Consider the following 21,202-nt stretch of genomic DNA (forward strand, 5'->3'; position numbering starts at 1 on the left):
ATTTGGTCCCATTGCCATCATGTCAAGATCCGATGATGGAATCTTGGAGAAATTGAGTTGAACTTTCGAAAATTGTATAGGTGTCTAGTGTATTCGTAAACTTTTCCATTTAGTACTTTTAAGCACTACAATTTCATGAAGGTTTAAAATCGATCTGATGATGGAGCCATAAAACAGACGAGGGAACTCCTCGGCGATTTACAGCAGTTACCTTGTGTTTGGGCTTGATTAATTTGTATTAATGAGAACTTTCCACATAAATAGGTTGTGACTGTCATTTAGGGGTTTGGTGATGAAGACCAAGGACAATTAAGGGAACTCCTTAACAGTTTACAGTAACTACCTTGTGTTTGGCCTTGATTAATTCGTATTGCTAAGAAATTTCTACCTAGATGAGTTGTGTCTGTTATTAGGGGTCTGATGTATTAGTTTGAGATGAAATTTTACACTAAAAATGGAAAATTACTAAAAATTTTAATAAAAAAAATACAACCGACTTCAAAACCTAAAAACGTTATCATTAAAAAGCGAAAAATAACATCATAATATGTTCTACCTGCTGATCAGTATCGGTGCTTAGCCGGCGTTGTCTTAATTTTAGCCATTTCTGACAGGACCACACTAGCGGATACAGGGGGGGGGGGGGGGGCTAGGGGGCCCAAGCCCCCCCCAAAAGGATCGAAGTCCTCCCGTGAAAAATCTTAAAAAAAATATGTTACGTACAGTTTTCAAATGTTAAGTTTCTTTAATACATTATTTGTGAACGTTACAAATCTAAACTTCGTTCGGTAGCTTGTACTGTTATAGACTCTGTCGCATCCTGCCCTCCGTGAGACAGATTACCTGTTTTGGGCTGTATGTTCATCCTACTGGGATTTCTAAAATATGGGTCTGACAGATCCAAGAATTAGAGCTTTTTGTTACAGAATTTGCTCTTCTTTTTGAATCTTTTAATAAATTTAAAATTTCTTTAATAATTTTTCAGATATTTCCAGAAAACCAAATAACCTTTTCAGTATTCCGTAGTCCACAAGGAACCCTTATAGTTTCGTCATTTCTGTCTGTCTGTCTGTCCGTCCGTCTGTCCGCGGTTTAGCGCAGAGACTACTAGATAGCTGCAATTTACCATGAGTATAACCATTAGAAGTGTTGACAAAGTCATAAAATAAAATCTTGAAAAATACATTTTTTTAAGCTATATGTAAAGTGAGGATATTTTTTTGTGCGTGGGTATCTTTAAAAATATTGTGGGTCTGGAAACAGTATTTTCCGATTTAGGGATCCGTCAGAAAAATATAAAGGTTTTAAGGGCTATTTTTAGGGTTCCGAACGTACGTAGTACAAAAACGGAACCCTTATAATATCACTCACGCACATTTTTAACCGACTTCAAAAAAGGAGGAGGTTTCTCAATTCGACCGTATATATATATTTTTTTTTAAGTGTGTTCGCGCATCTCTTCATCATTTATGGACCAATTCGGATAATTGTTTTTTGAAAAGCAGATGTTCCGAGGGTGGTACCATGATAAGGAAACCAGGATCTGATGATGAAATCCTGGAGAAATCGAGAGGAACTATCGCAAATCGTAGGAGCTGCCAAGGCGTTCCTTATTTTTTCATAAAGTATTTTAACGCACTACAATTTAATGAAGGTTTGGAGTCGATCTGATGATGTAGCCGAATCACTGACAAGGGAACACGTCAACGGTTTACAGTAGTTATGATGATGAAGACGAAGGACAGTTAAGGGAGCTCCTCAACGATTTACAATAGCTACCTAGTGATTGGGCTTGATTAATTTGTATTGATGAGAACTTTCCACCTAGATAGGTTGTGACTGTTATTAAGGGTCTGATGATGAGAACTAAGCATAGTCAAAGAAACTCCTCAACGGTGGCTTTGGCTGGTCCTTTTATCCAAGTAAACATAATACGCGAAAAAAAAACGCGCCAAGTAAATATAATATGTTATTATATATATATAATATGTATAATATGTATAATAGTATGTATATATATAATATGTATAACGCGCGCCCTTAGGCCGCGCATTTTTTGCGCATAGGTATCTGAGATAAAGCCTCTGGCCGTGGCTTCAACTGGTTATTTTATCCAAGTAAATATAATGCGAGGACAAAAAAGACGCGGCCTTCGGCCACGCTTTACTATACACCAGCCTTCGGCCGGGGATCTGAGATAGACCTCTGACCGTGGCTTCAGCTGGTCATTTTATCCAAGTAAATATAATACGAGAACAAAAAAGACGCGGCCTTCGGCTGCGCTTTATCATACACCGACCTTTGGCCGGGGAGTTCTTAAATAGATCCTCTGACCGTGGCTTCGGCTAGTCATTTACCCAAGTAAATATAATGCGAGAACAAAAAACGCGCGGCCTTTACAGTGCGCGCTTTACAGTACACCGGCCTTCGGCCGGAGATCTGAGATAAAGCCTCTGTTCTTGGCTTCAGCTGGTCATTTTATCCAAGTAAATGCAATGCGCAATCAAATGAAAGAGCTTGTAAGGAGGATATCAAACCAAACATTTTTTTTTGCAACTTTAATATAAATAGTTTCCAAGTTATTCAAACAAACGATGAAAATTGACCATTCCCCCAACCCCACCCCAACTCCCCCCTTATCTCTGAAACTACTAAAACTAAAGCCCGACACGCATTCGGCCGTTTTATATTGTTTTCCTTGATAAAAACTACCCTCATCAGGTTAAGCCCCCCCCAAACCAAAATCCTGGATCCGCCACTGCAGGACCACATGAAACAGCACAAAATTTTTATTTGAGTGTATATACAGATCCAAAGTAATATATGTACATATAACAGATTTATAAAATAAAATTAAATAAAATAAACAGACAGGGGTTTTTTCACGGTTTGAAAAAATTGGCAATTTTGTAGTAATGTTTTTTCAATTATGGTCCTAAAACTTAAATCTATACTTATAATTAAACTGTAACTGATCAAATTCTGTACATTGAGTATATGTATTTGGAAAATTTTTGTTAGAGGAGAAGCCAAGAATATATATTTTTTTGGCTATCTGTCCGTCTATTTGTTGACCGGACATCACGCTTACACTACTTAATGAATTCAAGTAAAACTTTTAATAATATTCTACCCCTAAAGGACCAAAAAGGGGATGAAGTTTTTTTAATATAAGTCATTCATATCTTGAGTTATATTTTTGTAAAATGATTATTGGACTATTTATAATATATAAAACATCGGAAAATATAAATAGAAGGGGGTGAAATAGAGGGTGAAGATCTTTTTTTTTTTGTTTATTTTATTCTTTACAAGTTAGCCCTTGATTACAATCTCACCTGATGGTAAGTGATGATGCAATCTAAGATGGAAGCGGGCTAACTTGTTAGGAGGAGGATGAAAATCCACACCCCTTTCGGTTTCTACACGACATCGTACCGGAACGCTAAATCGCTTGGCGGTACGTCTTTGTCGGTAGGGTGGTAACTAGCCATGGTCGAAGCCTCCCACCAGCCAAATCTATTTTCACGCGAACGAAGTCGCGGGCGTCCGCTAGTAAATAATATAGCTTTAAAATGAATAATAATATAAAAATGAACAAAAAGTCTGTGCGAAACGAATGTTATACACATATCAGAGAGGTAAATAATGTTTTATTATATTCAAATGAAACTTATTTACTTTTACCTGTAATATAGTACGGTTAACTTATTAAATTATGCTACTTATTCTGCTCCTGTGGCAGAATAAAGACCTTCGATAGTATTGGAAGAGGTCTCTAGTTATCTTTATATCTGACTGCTTCGGAAAATTGAGGTAAGTAATTAATTGTGTTTCAATAAAGGAATGGTTAAAATTTTGTTTAGTGATATATTTTTTAAATTTCCCTCTCCTATCTAATTATAAAAAGTTCGTGTTAAGAGTGGGAGCGACATAGTCCAAAGGGCGGGAAACGTCCCCTTAACTGCCTTTTCTAATTTCGGAACGAACCGAACCGATTTATTTTAATTTAGATTTTATTTCATTTTTTTAGAGAAGTAAATAATAAAATCCTTGCTATCTTGTAAATGCAAACCAAGTTAAATTTGATAAACTCCTGAACTGAGAAATATAAACTACTTATTTAAGCTACTCAAGCTTCGCAAGTTGCTTAGGTAGCAGCTTGCGAATTACTACTTACTACGGGTGCAGCAAGTAGTAAACGCCATATATATGTCGTCGAGTGAGTTATTTGAACAGTTAGCAAAATCTACGTTAATTATTGTGATAATATTAGGATCAGGTTTCATGGAATTGGGATTTAATTATTTACTGTTTAAATAAATAAGACTGTGAAAGATTGTTTACGTGACTCTCGTCCAATTGTATTGCGTTAAAATGGCGCCTAGGCGGTACGTTTTACGGAGTAGAGGTGCTTTGCTACTCTGTGGCCTGTTGGTTGAGAATAATACACTGTAATCTTTGGGTTGAGTAGTTCAGTGTAATCAAGTTCTTGGAATGGATACTCGTCTTCCATTTGTTAAATAGTAATGGTGCAGTGTTAAAATAGTGATAGTGTTTCCGAACTTCAGTGGGTGAGTTAATAGAAGTAAGGCCATTGCATTGTTAGTTAATTAGCTGGGAGCCAACACCAGCTGAGAATAGGAGAGTATTAGTTAATTGTAAAAGGACCCAATTGGATCAGTTGCAAGTCTGACATCAGCTGGTGGCTGACTCCTTGCTCTATCATAGATAACCCTGGTTTATATGTGATGGTGTCGGCGCTGTACTTGATCAATATAGAGGGTAGAACTGTAGTTGTAAGTTAAATGGTCGTTCCAGTAATGATGGATAGTGTTACTTTGTGTATCTGCCATCCTTGACATGTAAAACCTAGAACCTGCTCTTAGACTACGGCTTCGCCGATATCAGAAGTGGAATTTAGTCGATGCCCCGATATACACTTGGTAATGGTGCAACTTACTGAGCCGTTTAGAGGCAACACCATGTTACTGAGGAGCCTGTATACAACATGGTTACAACCGTAATGGTGTCAGGATTGTGCGCCAGTCTTGAATTTAGCCACTTTATATTGATAATTTTTTCCGTAGGTATATCATGATTGAAAAATGCCAACAACTTGGGACTTATCGTATCTTCACAATATAAAACTTTTTTTTTAACTTTTATTGAGAAAGAATACAATAAGGATCTTAAGCTGCTAACTAATCCTAATAACTATACAAATCATGCCGACGTGGAATGGTGGCATGAATACCGGCTGACTTTCCGCGCTGGACAGCCACGCTTTTACAATATATATAATTTTAAGAAGGTTCTAGTTTATACCTACTATTTTTAGGCCAAATACTTCTTACCTACACTATTGAGACGGAAACAACAACATTGGATAGAAGCAGGCGTTACTTTGCGGAAGTTCATCATGATTATATAATGATTTATTTATTTTGCTATCAACCGCGAAAAGTCGACGAACCCATGCGACAACGTCACCCTCGTGCGAGGAAAAACTATCGCCATTAATTATTATTATCAAGAAGAAACGTTGTTGTTTCCATGATTATATAATGATTTATTTATTTTGCTATCATCCGTGCACGTGCAACGTGCATCTACAACGTGCAATTGCAAAGTTCTTTGCAATTGCACGTTGTAGAGTCAACATCTCCTGAGGATGCTCCGGTTTCGGGGTGAAACGTACGTAGAGAGTATTTTGTCGGACCTGGGTGACGTTGTCGCATGGGTTCGTCGACTTTTCGCGGATGATAGCAAAATAAATAAATCATTATATAATCATGGAAACAACAACGTTTCTTCTTGATAATAATAATTAATGGCGATAGTTTTTCCTCGCACGAGATCTGCCACAAAAGCTGTTAAATGTCAATGTTGATTGTCAAGTTATATTGCACAGCAGCATGGTGTGGCAGCCAGTGAACCTCACGGCGGCGTGTCAGGCCGGCTCGGCGGGCGCGTGCTCCAGCTTCGCGCACGTGTTCCTCAGCCTGCTGGTGCAGCTGTACGGCGGCTCGTCGGACCAGTGCAAGCAGCAGTTGTGCGACCGCGAGGCCGAACCCGCCAGGCGCGACCACGGCGAGTACGACTTCATAGTGGTGGGCGCCGGCGCGGCGGGCTGCGTTATCGCCAATAGACTCACTGAGAACCCTAAATGGAAGGTAAGCCCATAATTTAATAACATTGAAAAACAGACGACAGTATTTTTAGGGTTCCGAACGTATACTATACGTAGTACAAAAACGGAACCCTTATAATATCACTCGCGCACATTTTAAAGTCTCCGAATGTACTGGACCAATCCAGTTGATATTTGGTAGGTACACATATCAATTCTTGTGACCCATATGCAGGGATGTATCGTGAATAGATAAAATTTAAACATGGGGGCACTTATATGGGTAAGATGGAAAGTTGAAAAAAAAACTTTTATAACCTTCATCATGTGATACATCAGATTATGTTATGAGGATTAAACATATTTTTTGTGGAATAAAAAAAAATAGCTTGAAAGTTATTTAAACAAATAGACGACAATTGACCATGCACTTTTTCGCCGAAACTACTACAGAAACTGTTACAGTGAAAAAAATACAGAAATAAGCTTTTTACTTTAAAATTTCCGGAAAATTTTGAATCTTTTGAATATAAAGATGGAAAATACAAAAAAAAATTCAAACTGCATCATGTGAAACATCAGATGAAAGGTCTTGTAACGAGGATTTTGAAAATGTTTTTTTTTTGTAATTTTGAAATAAATAGTATACAAGTTATTCAAGAAAATAGACCATTCCCTCCCCCCCTTTCTCCAAATATACTAAACTCCAAATTTTGAAAAAAATACAGAAGTTAGCCTTGTACTTAAAGATTTCCGGAAAACTTCAGAACTTTGAAATTTACTAATATGAAGGTCACTTTTAGGGGGTAACATGGAAAACGAAAGAAGAAATTTAAACTGCAACGTGTGATACACCAAATCAAAGAACTTGTTATGATGATTATATAATGATTTATTTATTTTGCTATCATCCGCGAAAATTCGGCGAACCCATGCGACAACGTCACCCAGGTCCGACAAAATACTCTCTACGTACGTTTCACCCCGAAACCGGAGCATCCTCAGGAGATGTTGACTCTACAACGTGCAATTGCAAAGTGTCGTTTTCGACCTTTGCTTCGTCTTTTATAGACCAAAAAGTAGGTGGGGCAAGAGGTGGGCGTTGCCAAGATACTCATAATATAAGCGATTTATCTCGCATCGCATTCAAACATTTTTATTAGTGGTGACTTCGATAACTCTATTTGTTCATTTAATAAGGTAATTCCTGACTTATTATGTTTTATTATTTCTAATTGTTCCAAAACGCATAGTCGTAGGCCTTTATTGCAAGTGTGTAAAATGTCATACATATGATTATCTGCCAGCTTATGGCCAGTATCTAGGAGATGCTTTGCAAAGTGCGACCTTTGTGGACGGTCATTTCGAACATTTGAGTATCTTGGCAACGCCCACCTCTTGCCCCACCTACTTTTTGGTCTATAAAAGACGAAGCAAAGGTCGAAAACGACAGGAATGGCTACTTGCACTACGCGCGCGAATGCTTTTAGTTAAACCTATCTAGTTAAACCAAAAATCATTTACGCTCACGCACGGACTGAACGTGCCCGCACTCGTATGTCCGGCGAGTTTAATTCTTAAACCCGACCCGACATCGCCCGCAGGCAAAGTCCAGCCGGACTGAGCCTGCGGCGGCGACACCCGCGTCGCGAGCCGCGACCAATAGAAACTCCGGCCTGGATTCGCACGATCCAGGCTGCGAACAGTCGCGACAGTGCAAGTTCCCCGGTCGGTGTTGGTGTCTCCGTGACGCCGACCCACCATCACCATGGAACCACCCCGCGGTCCGAGACCGCAAAAGGACGCCGAGCGAGCCTCAGCGAGCCTAAGAAGCAGACGACGCTCGACTTCTGGAGCATCCCGAGACCGCTCGGGACGCGCCGAAGGAGAGAGGAGCACGCACGGTGTAAGCGAGACGGGTGCCCCCCGCACCCCCTCGCAGATTCCCCGCGCCTCCCCGCCGCGCCTCACACCCGCGGCCACCCGCGCAGAGCCTGTCTCGCTCGCGCAGCGGCCGGGAAAGCGAGATGGTGAGACATCTCAATCAACCGCCGCACCCCCCAACCAACGAGAGGTACTAGCTGGAGCACAGCAATACCATAAAGAGAGCCTATACGAGCCGCGTACACCTGCTGCACGGCCAGCGCTAAGCGATGCCCCTCCATCGCGAGCGCAGGCAAGCGAGCAAGCTGACGCGACTCACGCCCAGCCCATGGCGCTTGTCGCCGCCGCACCGCCAGCAAAGAAACAACAACCTGCAGCGGCCAGACCTGCCCTGAACTTGTCCCCGAAGTCCGACTTGGAGGGCGACTACGTACTCCTGTACCGACTTAACGAGTCGAATCTAGGATCCGATAAATTCAGGAGAGACATGGCCGCACTTCTACAAGACCGTCTACAGGAACTGGAGAACGCAGGAGTGCAGACTCCTACCGAAGAGGAAATGGTGGAGGTGCGCACGCACGCCGCGGAAACTCCAATCCCAGCGGTCCAACCCACCAACATCCCAACGACGTTAAAAAGGCAGCGCACGGAGACGGACTTAAACCCGGACCCAAAGCTGCAACGTACTTCCGGTAGAGACGCTCTACCGCAACGCGATCCGCGCCTCCGCAATCGTCCGACTCGTGTTATCGAGATGGACACCGAGGAGAGCTCTACACCATCGCGGCCAACAACGCCGCAGCCCTCAACATCGACCACGCCTGCTCCCACTCGACCAACGAGTTTTGCAGACGCAGCGCGCCAAGACAAAGGCCCACAATCATCCAACCCGACCAACGGCGGAGCCTCTCAACCTCCGCCCCAGCAGCCTTCGGCAAAGCGGCCGCGCTACCCGCCGCTAGTCGTAGAGTCGCTGCCAAACTGGGCTCACCACTTCAGGCAGCTGAAGGTTCGCCTCAATAGAGCGCCAAACGCCCGTCCCTTCGGGAAGGGCATTAAATTCTCGCCTACGGACGAAGAGGAGTACCGCATAGTGCAGCGCTACCTAGTAGAGTTAGAGAAAACTGAGACGCTGTCTTGGTTCTCTTACTCTCTACCACAAGATAGAAGCCTCAAGGTGGCGATTAGAGGAGTACCAGTCAATACCGAAGAGGTAGAGCTGGAAGAGGAACTTCGCTCACTGGGTTTCCAGCCGGAGCTGGTTCGACGCATCAAGGCCCGCAAAGGACGGCCCGGCTGCATCTTCCTCGCCATTATAAAGCGCACTCCAGATTTCCAAAAGATATATGACATCAAAGAGCTGCTCTACATGCCGGGAGTTCGGATTGATGCATGGCGCGGGAAGAAGGGGCCCGCCCAATGCCACCGCTGCCAGCTTTTTAGACACAGCTCGCACAATTGCCACCGCAAGCAGGCCTGCGTACGCTGCGGTGGCGAGCATAGAGCCTTTGAATGCCCCCGGCCCTCAGACCAACCGGACACGTGTGCCAACTGCGGTGGCCCACATCCTGCGAACCATGTCTCCTGCCCGACGTACAAGAGAGAGGCAAGAAACAAGAGAGCTGGCACGGTAGCGGCCAGCTCTACCCATCGCGATACCCACCCACCTCGCCCACAAATGGATGAGGACAGCGCACCCACCGCCACCGGGGGTTCAACCATCAGAACCCCGGCGAACGAACCCACATCGCGAGGAGCCCCAGCTCCAAAAACCAATAAAAAGAAGAAGAAAAAGAAGAAGAAGAACTCCGGGGATGCCCCGGAAGCGCCTCCAGCCCCTTCTACTGGAGCCGCGCAGAGCAAACCACCACGCCCAACCACGGGGACTACAACTGGCTCTACCCTCAATGTAGAGTCAGTGATGAAACTCTTATACGACATCTTGCAGGCCATTCAAAAGGGCGAAGACCCGGCGAAGGCAGTCCTAAGAGGTATAGCAAACATCTGCAACCTCGATGGACAGTAAGCCTTTAAGAATGATCTACTGGAACGCCAACGGCATCAGGAGCCGAACCACTCTTTTTCGAGCGCTACTCCGGGAGCAGGACGTAGATGTAGCGCTGATCAACGAGACGCTCCTGGACTCTAAGCGCCGAACGAATTTTCCGGGGTACTTCACCTACAGGGAAGACGATCCAGATCCCGATGACAATAAGATCGCCAAGAGGGGACTTCTAATACTGGTTCGCCGAAGGCTGACGCATCAGCTACTCCCGACGCCACAACTCAGCAGCCTACTAGTGATGGGGATAGAGCTGCTCATAGCGAACCGCCCACACCGACTGTACGCAGCATACAGGCCGCCCACTTATAGAAGCAACAGCCTAAACCTAAATGAGGTGAAAGGCATCCTCGACTCGTCCATCCCCACAATAATAGCAGGGGACTGGAATGCTAAGCATACCGCCTGGCATTCCAGCAGGATCTGCCCTGTAGGGAGAGCTCTTTTTGAAGACGCGGAGCGACAGGGGTACGATGTGTTTGGTCCGGAGGAGCCGACCTACTACCCCTACACCGACTCATACACGCCAGACGTACTAGACATTTTTGTGGCGCAAGGTCTAGTAAATCGCCCACCGCTGGAGGTCCTTCATGAACACATGGGCTCAGACCACCTCCCAATATTGGTCACCCTGGAAAACCAATGCAGAACATCCTTCCCAAGCAAACCCAGGCGCAGAGTTGACTGGCAGAAGTTCCAAGATCACATCTCGCTCACTATTCCTTCCAGACCAGCGTCCACGCCGGAGGAGGTAGAGTCCCTTGCGGTGGACATAACACAGTCCATACAAGGAGCTCTACATGAAGCGACCACTGAGCTACCACCACCTACAAACGCAAAGCCGCCTCTACCATCTAAAATAAAAATGCTGCTGGAGAGGAAGAGAAAGCTGAGGCGAGAGTGGCAGTTCACGAGATGCCCATCCCAAAAGAGGGAATTGAATGAATTGGCAGCGGCCATTCTGCTGTCTGACAGAGCTGCCGATGACTGGGCGGACTATATAGAGTCGGCAAGCGACGATCAAACGGCTCTACACAGGATATGTAGACAAGTCACAAGAGCTCCCGAACCCAAAAGACCTCTGCTGCACGAGGATGGTAACCTCCGATACCGTGCAGCAGATAGAGCCGAGATCTTCGCTTCTCACTTAGAGACGCAGTTTAGCCCGTTCCCAGTTGTCGACCCCTCACATTCTGAGGAAGTCGAAAGAGGAAACCGACTCCACTTCGAAGCCGCTGCTCAAGAAGAAGAGGACCCAGACACTGCTCTCTATTTTTCCCCGGGCTCGGTCAGCAAAATTATTAAGAAGACCAAGCTAAAGAAAGCCCCTGGACACGACGGGATTCCCAATATCGCCCTTCGCCACTTACCAAGGAAAGCAGTGGTAGCGCTGACCCGGCTTTACAACGGGATTCTACGCGCCGGCCACTTCCCAAACCTATGGAAAGTCGGCCAAATTATTATGTTATTGAAGCCCGGGAAGAACTCGCACAAGGCAGAGAGCTACCGCCCAATTACCCTACTTCCGACTCTATCAAAGATATTCGAGGTGCGACTCTTGCTAGAACTGGCGCCGCACCTGACTCCCAGAGAAGAGCAGTTCGGGTTCCGATCCGAACACAGCACAACGCTCCAGTTAGCGAGAGTCCTGCATCTCGTGATAAGCAGCCTAAATAAAAAGGAGAAAGCGGTGGCGGCTTTCCTCGACATGGAGAAGGCCTTCGACCGAGTATGGCACGAGGGCCTAATCCACAAACTGAGACACACCTCAACACCTCCGAAGATCATCCGAACAATAAAATCCTTCTTGAGCAACAGAAGGTTCAAGGTCAAGGTGCAAGAAGAGCTCTCACAAGAACACCCAGCCACGGCAGGAGTACCGCAGGGAAGCTGTCTCTCACCGGTGCTCTACTCGCTGTTCACGGACGATATCCCATCCCTCCCCGGGGTCACACTGGCGCTCTACGCTGACGACGCGGCCTACGTAGCTACGTCCTTGAACTCAGAGCACGCCATCAAGAAGCTACAACGCCAGCTAGACGCTCTCCCCGACTGGCTCCAGAAATGGAGACTGTCCGTGAATGTGAAAAAGACACAGGCGATCGCCTTCGGCCGCTCCCTGCCACCCGAGACCAAGCTCAGACTTCAAGGCGAGGATATACCGTGGCAACCCACGATCACGTACCTTGGCCTTACCATTGACCGCCAACTGACAATGAAACATCACATTAAGAAAGTCTACGGTAGAGCAAAATCTGCTCTATTCTTACTCCGCCCGGTGCTCTCCTCACGCCTACCACTGCGGGTGAAGACTGGGGTGTACAAAACCTATGTACGCCCCATCCTCACCTACGCCACGCCCGCATGGTACGCGCTCGCACGGGAGAGCAATCGACGAACCCTGCGTGCAAGACAGTCGGCAGCTCTACGGACCCTAACGAACGCCCCTCGATTCGTTAGGAACCGCACTATAGCGCGGGACCTACGAATCGAGGAACTAGATGCAGTAATCGCTGAGCAGGCGGCGCGACTCTACATCCGAGCAGACCACGCGATTGCTCCCCACATAAGGGACATCGCACCATACCATACTCGTCCTCCGGATAGATGGCCCTTCCCGAGGGACATCCTCAAGGAACGAAGTCTAACATAACAGAAGATAATGAAAAACCGAGAAGGTAAATAAATCCAAGACGGAAAAGAACAAACACTCCCACCAGGGAGTATCCAAGGACCGTAGCGTCTCTACGCTACGAGCAGATAGCCTCGCGCAGGAAGCTCAGCTTCGGACGCGATTCCCCCCGGGCTCTTACGGGCCTGAGAGATGAAGCAAGCATGGCAAAACGACACTTTGCAATTGCACGTTGTAGAGTCAACATCTCCTGAGGATGCTCCGGTTTCGGGGTGAAACGTACGTAGAGAGTATTTTGTCGGACCTGGGTGACGTTGTCGCATGGGTTCGCCGAATTTTCGCGGATGATAGCAAAATAAATAAATCATTATATAATCATGATGAACTTCCGCAAAGTAACGCCTGCTTCTATTCAATACTTGTTATGATAATTTTCAATATTTTGAAATAAATGGTTTCTAAGTTATTCAATAAAATATATTAATAATTGAATAGTAATTCAAGATTAGTTCAAACTTGAAAACGATTCTCTCTTTAACTCCGAAATTATTGAATATAATAATATTGTAATTTAGAAAAAATACAGAAATTAGTTTTTTGCTTAGATAGATGACACGGGGGACTTGTACAAGTTCACGATCTTTAAGTAACGTGGTAAATCATTCAATATTTTGTCTACCAACTTGCATATTTATTATAAAACCTATTCATCAAAACTAATATTAAGTTTTGTTAAATACTATATGTCGCCGGGGAAGCTTGGCTCACTGAAGGCTCTATGGCCTCAGACCTAATAGTTGTCATGTTTGCTCTGTGGTTATTTCGAATCGACTTGTTATCTAGTGGTCTGATCATTTTGCAGTCAAAATACTATTCCGTTTTGATTTAATTAATAATTTGTCTCTCAAGTAATGATGACAGGTGACAGCAGTAGAAAAGAAACTCTTTAGGTTCTGTGTTGAGATTTTGCTGTCGTAATGGTCAGCAAAATCTACGTTAATTAATTTAATAAATTTAGAATCAAGTTTTCATGTAATTAGGTTTTGATTATTTACTCTAGAAGTAATTAAGATTGTAAAACGTTACCACCATAAAGAACGTGGCGGCGATCGACCAATAGGAAATGATCACGTAACTCTCATCCAATGGCATCGCGTCCCAAATGGCGCGTACGCGTGTACCGTCACTGTGTGTTCACTCTAGTGAGGCATCCTGCCTCCGTCTGTCTCCGTAGTCTATTGATTTAGTAATTCAGTTCTAATCGCGTTTTTAAGATGGAATAATCGTCTTCTACAATCTACTTGTTAAGTATAGTGAAATAGTGAAGTGTTAAGTAGTGTTATTAAGAAAAGGAAAGTAATTAGTGACTTGGGCTATTAATTGGTTCAATTCTTTGTTGAGCAGCTTGAGGCGTCATGCTGCTTGTCGCGTTAGTGATTTTGTTCGATAATGTTTCGTGATGAAGTAATTATTGATCTTAAATGGTTTACTGTGGGCATGGAGAGCACGTCGGGCAGGGTTGGTGAGTGTTTACTAGTATTAAAAGGCGCCTTTAAACCACACCCAATGGTCACAAGTCCTGGGACTTGCTCGATGTACTTCCTCTACCACAACTACCAGGGCAAAATAGTAAAATTAAGAGTAGTTTATTGTGTAAGCGATTAGTGAGGTTAAGCATAGCATACCTATTGTAATTGGCAGAGCCGATGACCAAGCTTAGGTCAGCGGTTCTGTCCATATTTTTATTAATGACTCTACGATTTTTACGACATATATATTATAATAATAATTTTAGTTTAGATAATTATTTAACGAATCAAGCAAACCTGAAAAATATATAATTAGGTACAATTTCAGGTCACTTTTCAAAACATAATAGATTAACATCGTTCGGAACCCTCGTCACGCGAGTTCCACTCTATATACAATAATGAATTATCTAGTAAAATTAGAAAACTGAAGTTTGTTTGGTTGATAATCTCGGAAACTGCTGCTTCGAATTGAATTTGGATAGGAGGAAGGCTATATTATTATGAATAACAATTAATACGCGGTATGTCTATATATACCTACGCGATAGCTTCTACCTTTTTAAAGGTGATTAAAGTTACTTAATCCGATTAGTTACACATTACTTTCCCGAAACGTCTTTTAATATTTAATAGAACCTTTCTTTAGGTAGAAAAATTATTATAGATTAAAAAAATATTTTCGTTAGAACCCAACGAATCTAAGCGACTCGACCTAGACTCTACAAATAACCGGAGCATCCTAGGAGATAAGTCTACAATGTTCTACAGTAACTGCTTCCTCGTCAGGTGTTGCTGTTGGAAGCCGGGCCAGAAGAGCCCGACATCACATCGGTACCTGGCTTGGCCGGGACGCTCCAGAGCTCAAACATCGACTGGCAGTACACCACGGAACCCAACGGCAAGAGCTGCCTCGCATCCGGAGGACGATGCGCGTGGCCGAGGCACGTATTTCGTCAAATCAAATCAAATCAAATCAAAAATCATTTATTTCAAGTAGGCTCAGTTTACAAGCACTTTTGACACGTCAGTTGACTATTTGTAAAGATTCTACCACCGGTTCGGAAGGCAGGTCCTGCTGAGAAGATACCGGCAAGAAACTCAACAGTTGCTCTTTTGAAAAAGTCATACAGTATTATAATTTACAATTGATAACAATTACTGTTTACATTTGTTATAGTTTTACTTCCTGTGTGAAGGTGGAAGCTGATCCAACGGCCTCCAAGCATTTTTATCATTAAGGAACTCATCAATGTTGTAGTACCCTCGACTAAGTAAATGTTTTTTAACACATTGCTTAAAGCTATGCATTGGCAGGTCCATCACAGTCTTGGGGATCTTATTATAGAAGAGTACACCCAAACCTACAAAAGATTTTTTTACTCTTTGGAGACGATATGCAGAAATAACTAACTTATGCCCGTGTCTAGTAAGACGTGGGTTTAGATCTCCTTTTCGTTTGTACAAATTAATATTTTGTCTTACATATATTATACAGTTATATATATATTGACAGGCTACTGTTAGTATACATATTTCTTTAAACTTTTGACGAAGGGACTCGCGTGATTTTAATTGATATATTGCTCGAATTGCTCTTTTTTGAAGTACAAATATAGATTGTATATCGGCAGCCTTGCCCCACGATAAAATACCGTAAGACATTACGCTGTGAAAGTACGCAAAATAAACAAGCCTAGCTGTATCGACATCAGTAAACTGTCTTATTTTTCTCACGGCAAATGCCGCTGAGCTAAGTTTACCAGACAGTTTTTCTATATGAGCACCCCACTGAAGTTTACAATCCAAGGTCACTCCCAGGAAAACTGTGGAACTCTCCATTTCTAGTGTTTCACCATCGATCATTATAGACTTATCTAGTTTTATAACATTTGGCAATTAAAACTCAATACATTTTGTTTTCTTAGCATTCAAAAGTAGATTATTTGCAGTAAACCAATGCGACACATGCGATATGGCACTGTTTACGTCGTCAGAGTTATCTTTATTTCTGTCGGACTTAAAAATTAAGGATGTATCATCAGCAAACAGTACAATCTCACATATGCCGCTGACATGGTATGGTAAATCGTTTATGTACACTAAAAATAGAAAAGGACCCAGAATTGAACCCTGTGGGACGCCCATTATGGTAGTGGAACCGTGCGACTTTATATCATTTATGCATACCTTCTGTGTTCTATCACTGAGATAAGAGGCAATGAGATCGAGTGCAACACTTTTGATGCCATAGTGGCTTAACTTAAGTAGAAGGGTGTTATGGTCAACACAATCGAACGCCTTGGACAGATCACAGAACACACCAATAGCATTCTTAGAACCTTCCCATGCTTCATAAATATGTTTTAAAAGTTTAGCCCCTGCATCAGTTGTATTGCGACCTTTTGTAAAACCATACTGTTCAGGATGAAACAAGTTATTTAAATTAAAATGACATAAAAGTTGATTTAATATGATTTTTTCAAAGACCTTGCTAAGTGTTGGCAATATTGTAATCGGTCTATAATTATTAAGATCTGATTTGTCTCCTGATTTAAAAAGTGGTATCAATTTGCCATGCTTCATTAGGTTCGGAAAAATACCTAAGTCCACACATTCATTAAAAATAATAGCTAAGTGGGGAGCAATGATATCAATTATATTAGATATTACTTTCACTGACATGCCCCACAGATCTCCGGTTCTTTTTAATTTTAATAAATTGAAAGATCTTTTAATGTCTGATACAGTTATGTGGTGAAATTCAAAAAGAACGTTGCACTCTTTAACATTGCCTCTTAATAGTCTCTGGGCTTCCGTAGCAGACGAATCTAGTGAATCAGTTAACAAGATAGGAACATTCTGGAAAAAATCTTCAAAGGCATTAACAACCTCGATATCAGTGTTTGTCATCATCATCATCATCAATATCGTCATCATCGTCACCGTCACCGTTAAATAAGTTCATAAGTAAAGTAACTAACAGGATGTAATGTTTTTGATACAGTAAAATAAACATTTACGAAACATCAATATAGTATATTATGTACTTGTATATAGGCTGTTTCTTCAAGGTATCTTATTTTAGGGGTAAAACGATGGGCGGTTCAAGCTCGATCAACGGCATGGCGTACGTCAGAGGGAACATGGCGGACTACGACCGGTGGGCGCTCATGGGGAACGAAGGATGGAGCTATAGAGACGTAAGTATGACATATGACACAACTCGCTGGGGTACGTCAGGGGGAACATGGCGGACTACGACCGGTGGGCGCTCATGGGGAACGAAGGATGGAGCTATAGAGACGTAAGTATGACATATGACACAGCTCGCTGGGGTACGTCAGGGGGAACATGGCGGACTACGACCGGTGGGCGCTCATGGGGAACGAGGGATGCAGCTATAGAGACGTAAGTATGACATATGACACAACTCGCTGGGGTACGTCAGGGGGAACATGGCGGACTATGGGGAACGAAGGATGGAGCTATAGAGACGTAAGTATGACATATGACACAACTCGCTGGGGTACGTCAGGGGGAACATGGCGGACTATGGGGAACGAAGGATGGAGCTATAGAGACGTAAGTATGACATATGACACAACTCGCTGGAGTACGTCAGGGGGAACATGGCGGACTACGACCGGTGGGCGCTCATGGGGAACGAAGGATGGAGCTATAGAGACGTAAGTATGACATATGACACAACTCGCTGGGGTACGTCAGGGGGAACATGGCGGACTACGACCGGTGGGCGCTCATGGGGAACGAGGGATGGAGCTATAGAGACGTAAGTATGACATATGACACAACTCGCTGGGGTACGTCAGGGGGAACATGGCGGACTACGACCGGTGGGCGCTCATGGGGAACGAGGGATGGAGCTATAGAGACGTAAGTACGACATATGACACAACTCGCTGGGGTACGTCAGGGGGAACATGGCGGACTACGACCGGTGGGCGCTCATGGGGAACGAGGGATGGAGCTATAGAGACGTAAGTATGACATATGACACAACTCGCTGGGGTACGTCAGAGGGAACATGGCGGACTACGACCGGTGGGCGCTCATGGGGAACGAGGGATGGAGCTATAGAGACGTAAGTATGACATATGACACAACTCGCTGGGGTACGTCAGGGGAAACATGGCGGACTCCGACCGGCTCATGGAGAACGAAGGATGGAGCTATAGAGACGTAGGTATACATAAGTTCAAGCCTGTTTTTTTTACAATTCTTATTTATATTAATAAATCTTTTGTAAATGTATTAATTCATGTTCATTTAATATAAATATTCACACCAAATAAAAATTTGCCAAAGGTTTTCTTTAACTTTAAATCTTGTCCCTCAGAAATGGTAACATATAGGTATGCAAACTACTAAAATCTGTTTCTTTTTAGTCCGTGCATTATTCTGGGAAAAAAGTAGCCTATGTTCTGCTCCAAGGTGCACTTCATCTCTATACTAAATTTCGTTTAAAGCGGTTTACCTGTGAAAATGTAACAGACAGACAGACTTACTTTCGCATTTATTATATTAGTTGATACAGCAAAATACCCATAGAAAATGACATATTTGCAAAAACACGATTTTTGTGACCTTTGTCCCCAAATTTTAATAGACGTGCTCATATGTAGCTTTTGAGAAAACTTTGAATGCAAAATACAAGTTTATACAAAAATATTCAGCTGGATATCTCAAATTCTGAGGTGAACCTACTAAGATAACTGGATCAATTAGCTTTATACTTTCGCTCGCTGGATTGGTATCTATATCTATGAAATTTGTCTATTAACCAAACCAGTGAACAAGTTAATTGTTATTCATTGTTGAATAAGAAAATTTTTAGACAACCCCTTATACAATATGATATTTATATTTATATATTGATTTATTATAGAAAACTTTTCATTCAATAAATCGGTGTGATCGTCTTATATTGGGATCCTCTACTCTACTATAAGTGTTACACTATGAGTACCTATCACAAATAGTTTTAAGATTTCGATATATAATTGACATGACCCACTAGTTATTTTTATAAAAAATTCAAATTTCATAATTGTCGTTTCAACAGGTGCTGCCATTCTTTCTGAAATCCGAACGCAATATGAATAAAGATGCTGTCGACAGTGATTACCACGGAGCGAAGGGCGAACAGCCTGTAGGGTGGTTCCCTTACGTCGACGACCCCGCCAACATGTTGGTTGAAGCCTACAATGAAAGAGGAATACCATTCCGCGATTATAATGGAGCCGAACAAGTGAGCACCATGCAATTACAAGCGTTCCAGGTCGACGGTGAAAGAGTATCGGCCAACAAGGCTTTCATATCACCAATCCGACATAAAAGAACAAATCTCTTTATTAAATCAGAAGCAGAAGTAACAAAGATACTGATAGACAAAAATGATAATGCTTACGGAGTCGAGTACGTGAAGGGTGGTGTAACATATAAGGCGCACGCCACAAAAGAGGTCATCGTTAGCGCTGGAACAATCAACTCGGCAAAATTGTTGATGTTATCTGGAATAGGACCGAGAGAACATTTAGAAAGTCTAAATATCCCTGTTATACAAGATTTAGCTGTAGGAGAGAATCTCCACGATCACGTTTCATTTGACGGCATAGTGATAGCTTTGTCGAATGATTCTTCCACAGCGGTTTCTAACAAAGAGATGATAAGTAGCGTCAAGAAATTCCACAAAATGAAAATCAAAAAAGGCCCACTTACGGGTCTCGGTCCAGTGATGTCATCTGTGTTTTTAAAAACAGAGCCATATTTGACATCACCCGATTTACAAAATCAAGCTAGCCCCATTCGAGAGCTGAAAAATTTACTTAGAAACGGTCTAACAATAGAAAATTTATATTGGCCGGCCGCATACTATGAGGGAGTGATACCGAGAACTATGAACTTAGTTCCCAAAAGTAGAGGCAAATTGCTATTAAATGAAGATGATCCACACGGTCCTCCAAGACTACATGTAAACTATTTAGGCGACGACAGGGATCTGATACCTCTGATGAAGGGTGTGCGTTTCTTATTGTCTCTAGAAAATACAGAAGCCTTTAAAGCGCGGGGAGCGTATTACGTGCGGGAGCAAATGCCGCACTGTAAGCAACACGAGTGGGGCACCGACGAGTATTTCCTTTGTTTGATCAAACAGTACACCTCCACCACGCACCATCAAGTCGGAACCTGTAAGATGGGCCCGAAGTGGGACAAGAAAGCTGTATTAGATAATAAGCTCCGGGTGTACGGCATCAAATGGCTGCGAGTGATCGACGCGTCGATGATGCCGGTGGTAATACGCGGGAATACGTGTGCCCCGGCCATGATGATCGCGGAGAGGGGCATCGATTTCGTAATCAAAGAATGGCAACATCGTACTAACAATTATTGTTTCTGATTTTATTTGTATTCTTAATTGGAAAGCGTCCAATAAGTAAAACTATAACAACAAATAAATAAAAAAAATATAAAATAGTATATTTCTATTTATTCAAAATAAATACTGTTCCTTTTAAATGTAATTTATGGTAAATATTTTTGTAAGTTTGTAAGCTTAATATTTCCTGTCTGTCTGTCTGTCCGTATTTTTTAATGACTGGGCATCACGCTGAAACTACTGAATTAATGCAAATGTCAGGATATGATAATAAGATCCTAGAACAATCGAGGGATACTTTCTAAAATTGTAAAGCGATTAAAGGTCTAATGTCGATCAGGTGATGAAACCGAAACACAGACGAGGTTGTGACTTCAACAATTTACAGTATTTGGGCCTGATTATTTTGCGTCGACGACGGTGATGAAGTCGAAGGACAGGTGTTAATGAAACTTTACGGTTTACAGTAGCTTCCTTGTGATTGGGCTTGATTAATTTGTATTGACGAGAACTTTTCACCTGGATGGGTTGTGACTGTCATTAGGGGTCTGATTAAGAAGAC

The 21,202-nt window shown here is 42.9% G+C and overlaps 1 protein-coding gene across 1 annotated transcript; it reads left to right on the forward strand.

Moving 5' to 3' along the window:
- The first annotated feature begins 5,918 nt into the window (after positions 1-5,918).
- On the forward strand, positions 5,919-20,710 carry LOC128199220 (glucose dehydrogenase [FAD, quinone]-like). Its single transcript, XM_052887752.1, has 4 exons — positions 5,919-6,176; positions 15,030-15,184; positions 17,329-17,443; positions 19,327-20,710. Exons 1-4 carry the CDS (start codon positions 5,919-5,921, stop codon positions 20,659-20,661), a joined length of 1,863 nt encoding a protein of 620 aa, XP_052743712.1. The 3' UTR covers positions 20,662-20,710.
- Positions 20,711-21,202: the final 492 nt, after the last annotated feature.

The sequence above is a fragment of the Bicyclus anynana genome, chromosome 2 (genome assembly GCF_947172395.1).
Source record: "Bicyclus anynana chromosome 2, ilBicAnyn1.1, whole genome shotgun sequence".
Taxonomy (NCBI): domain Eukaryota; kingdom Metazoa; phylum Arthropoda; class Insecta; order Lepidoptera; family Nymphalidae; genus Bicyclus; species Bicyclus anynana.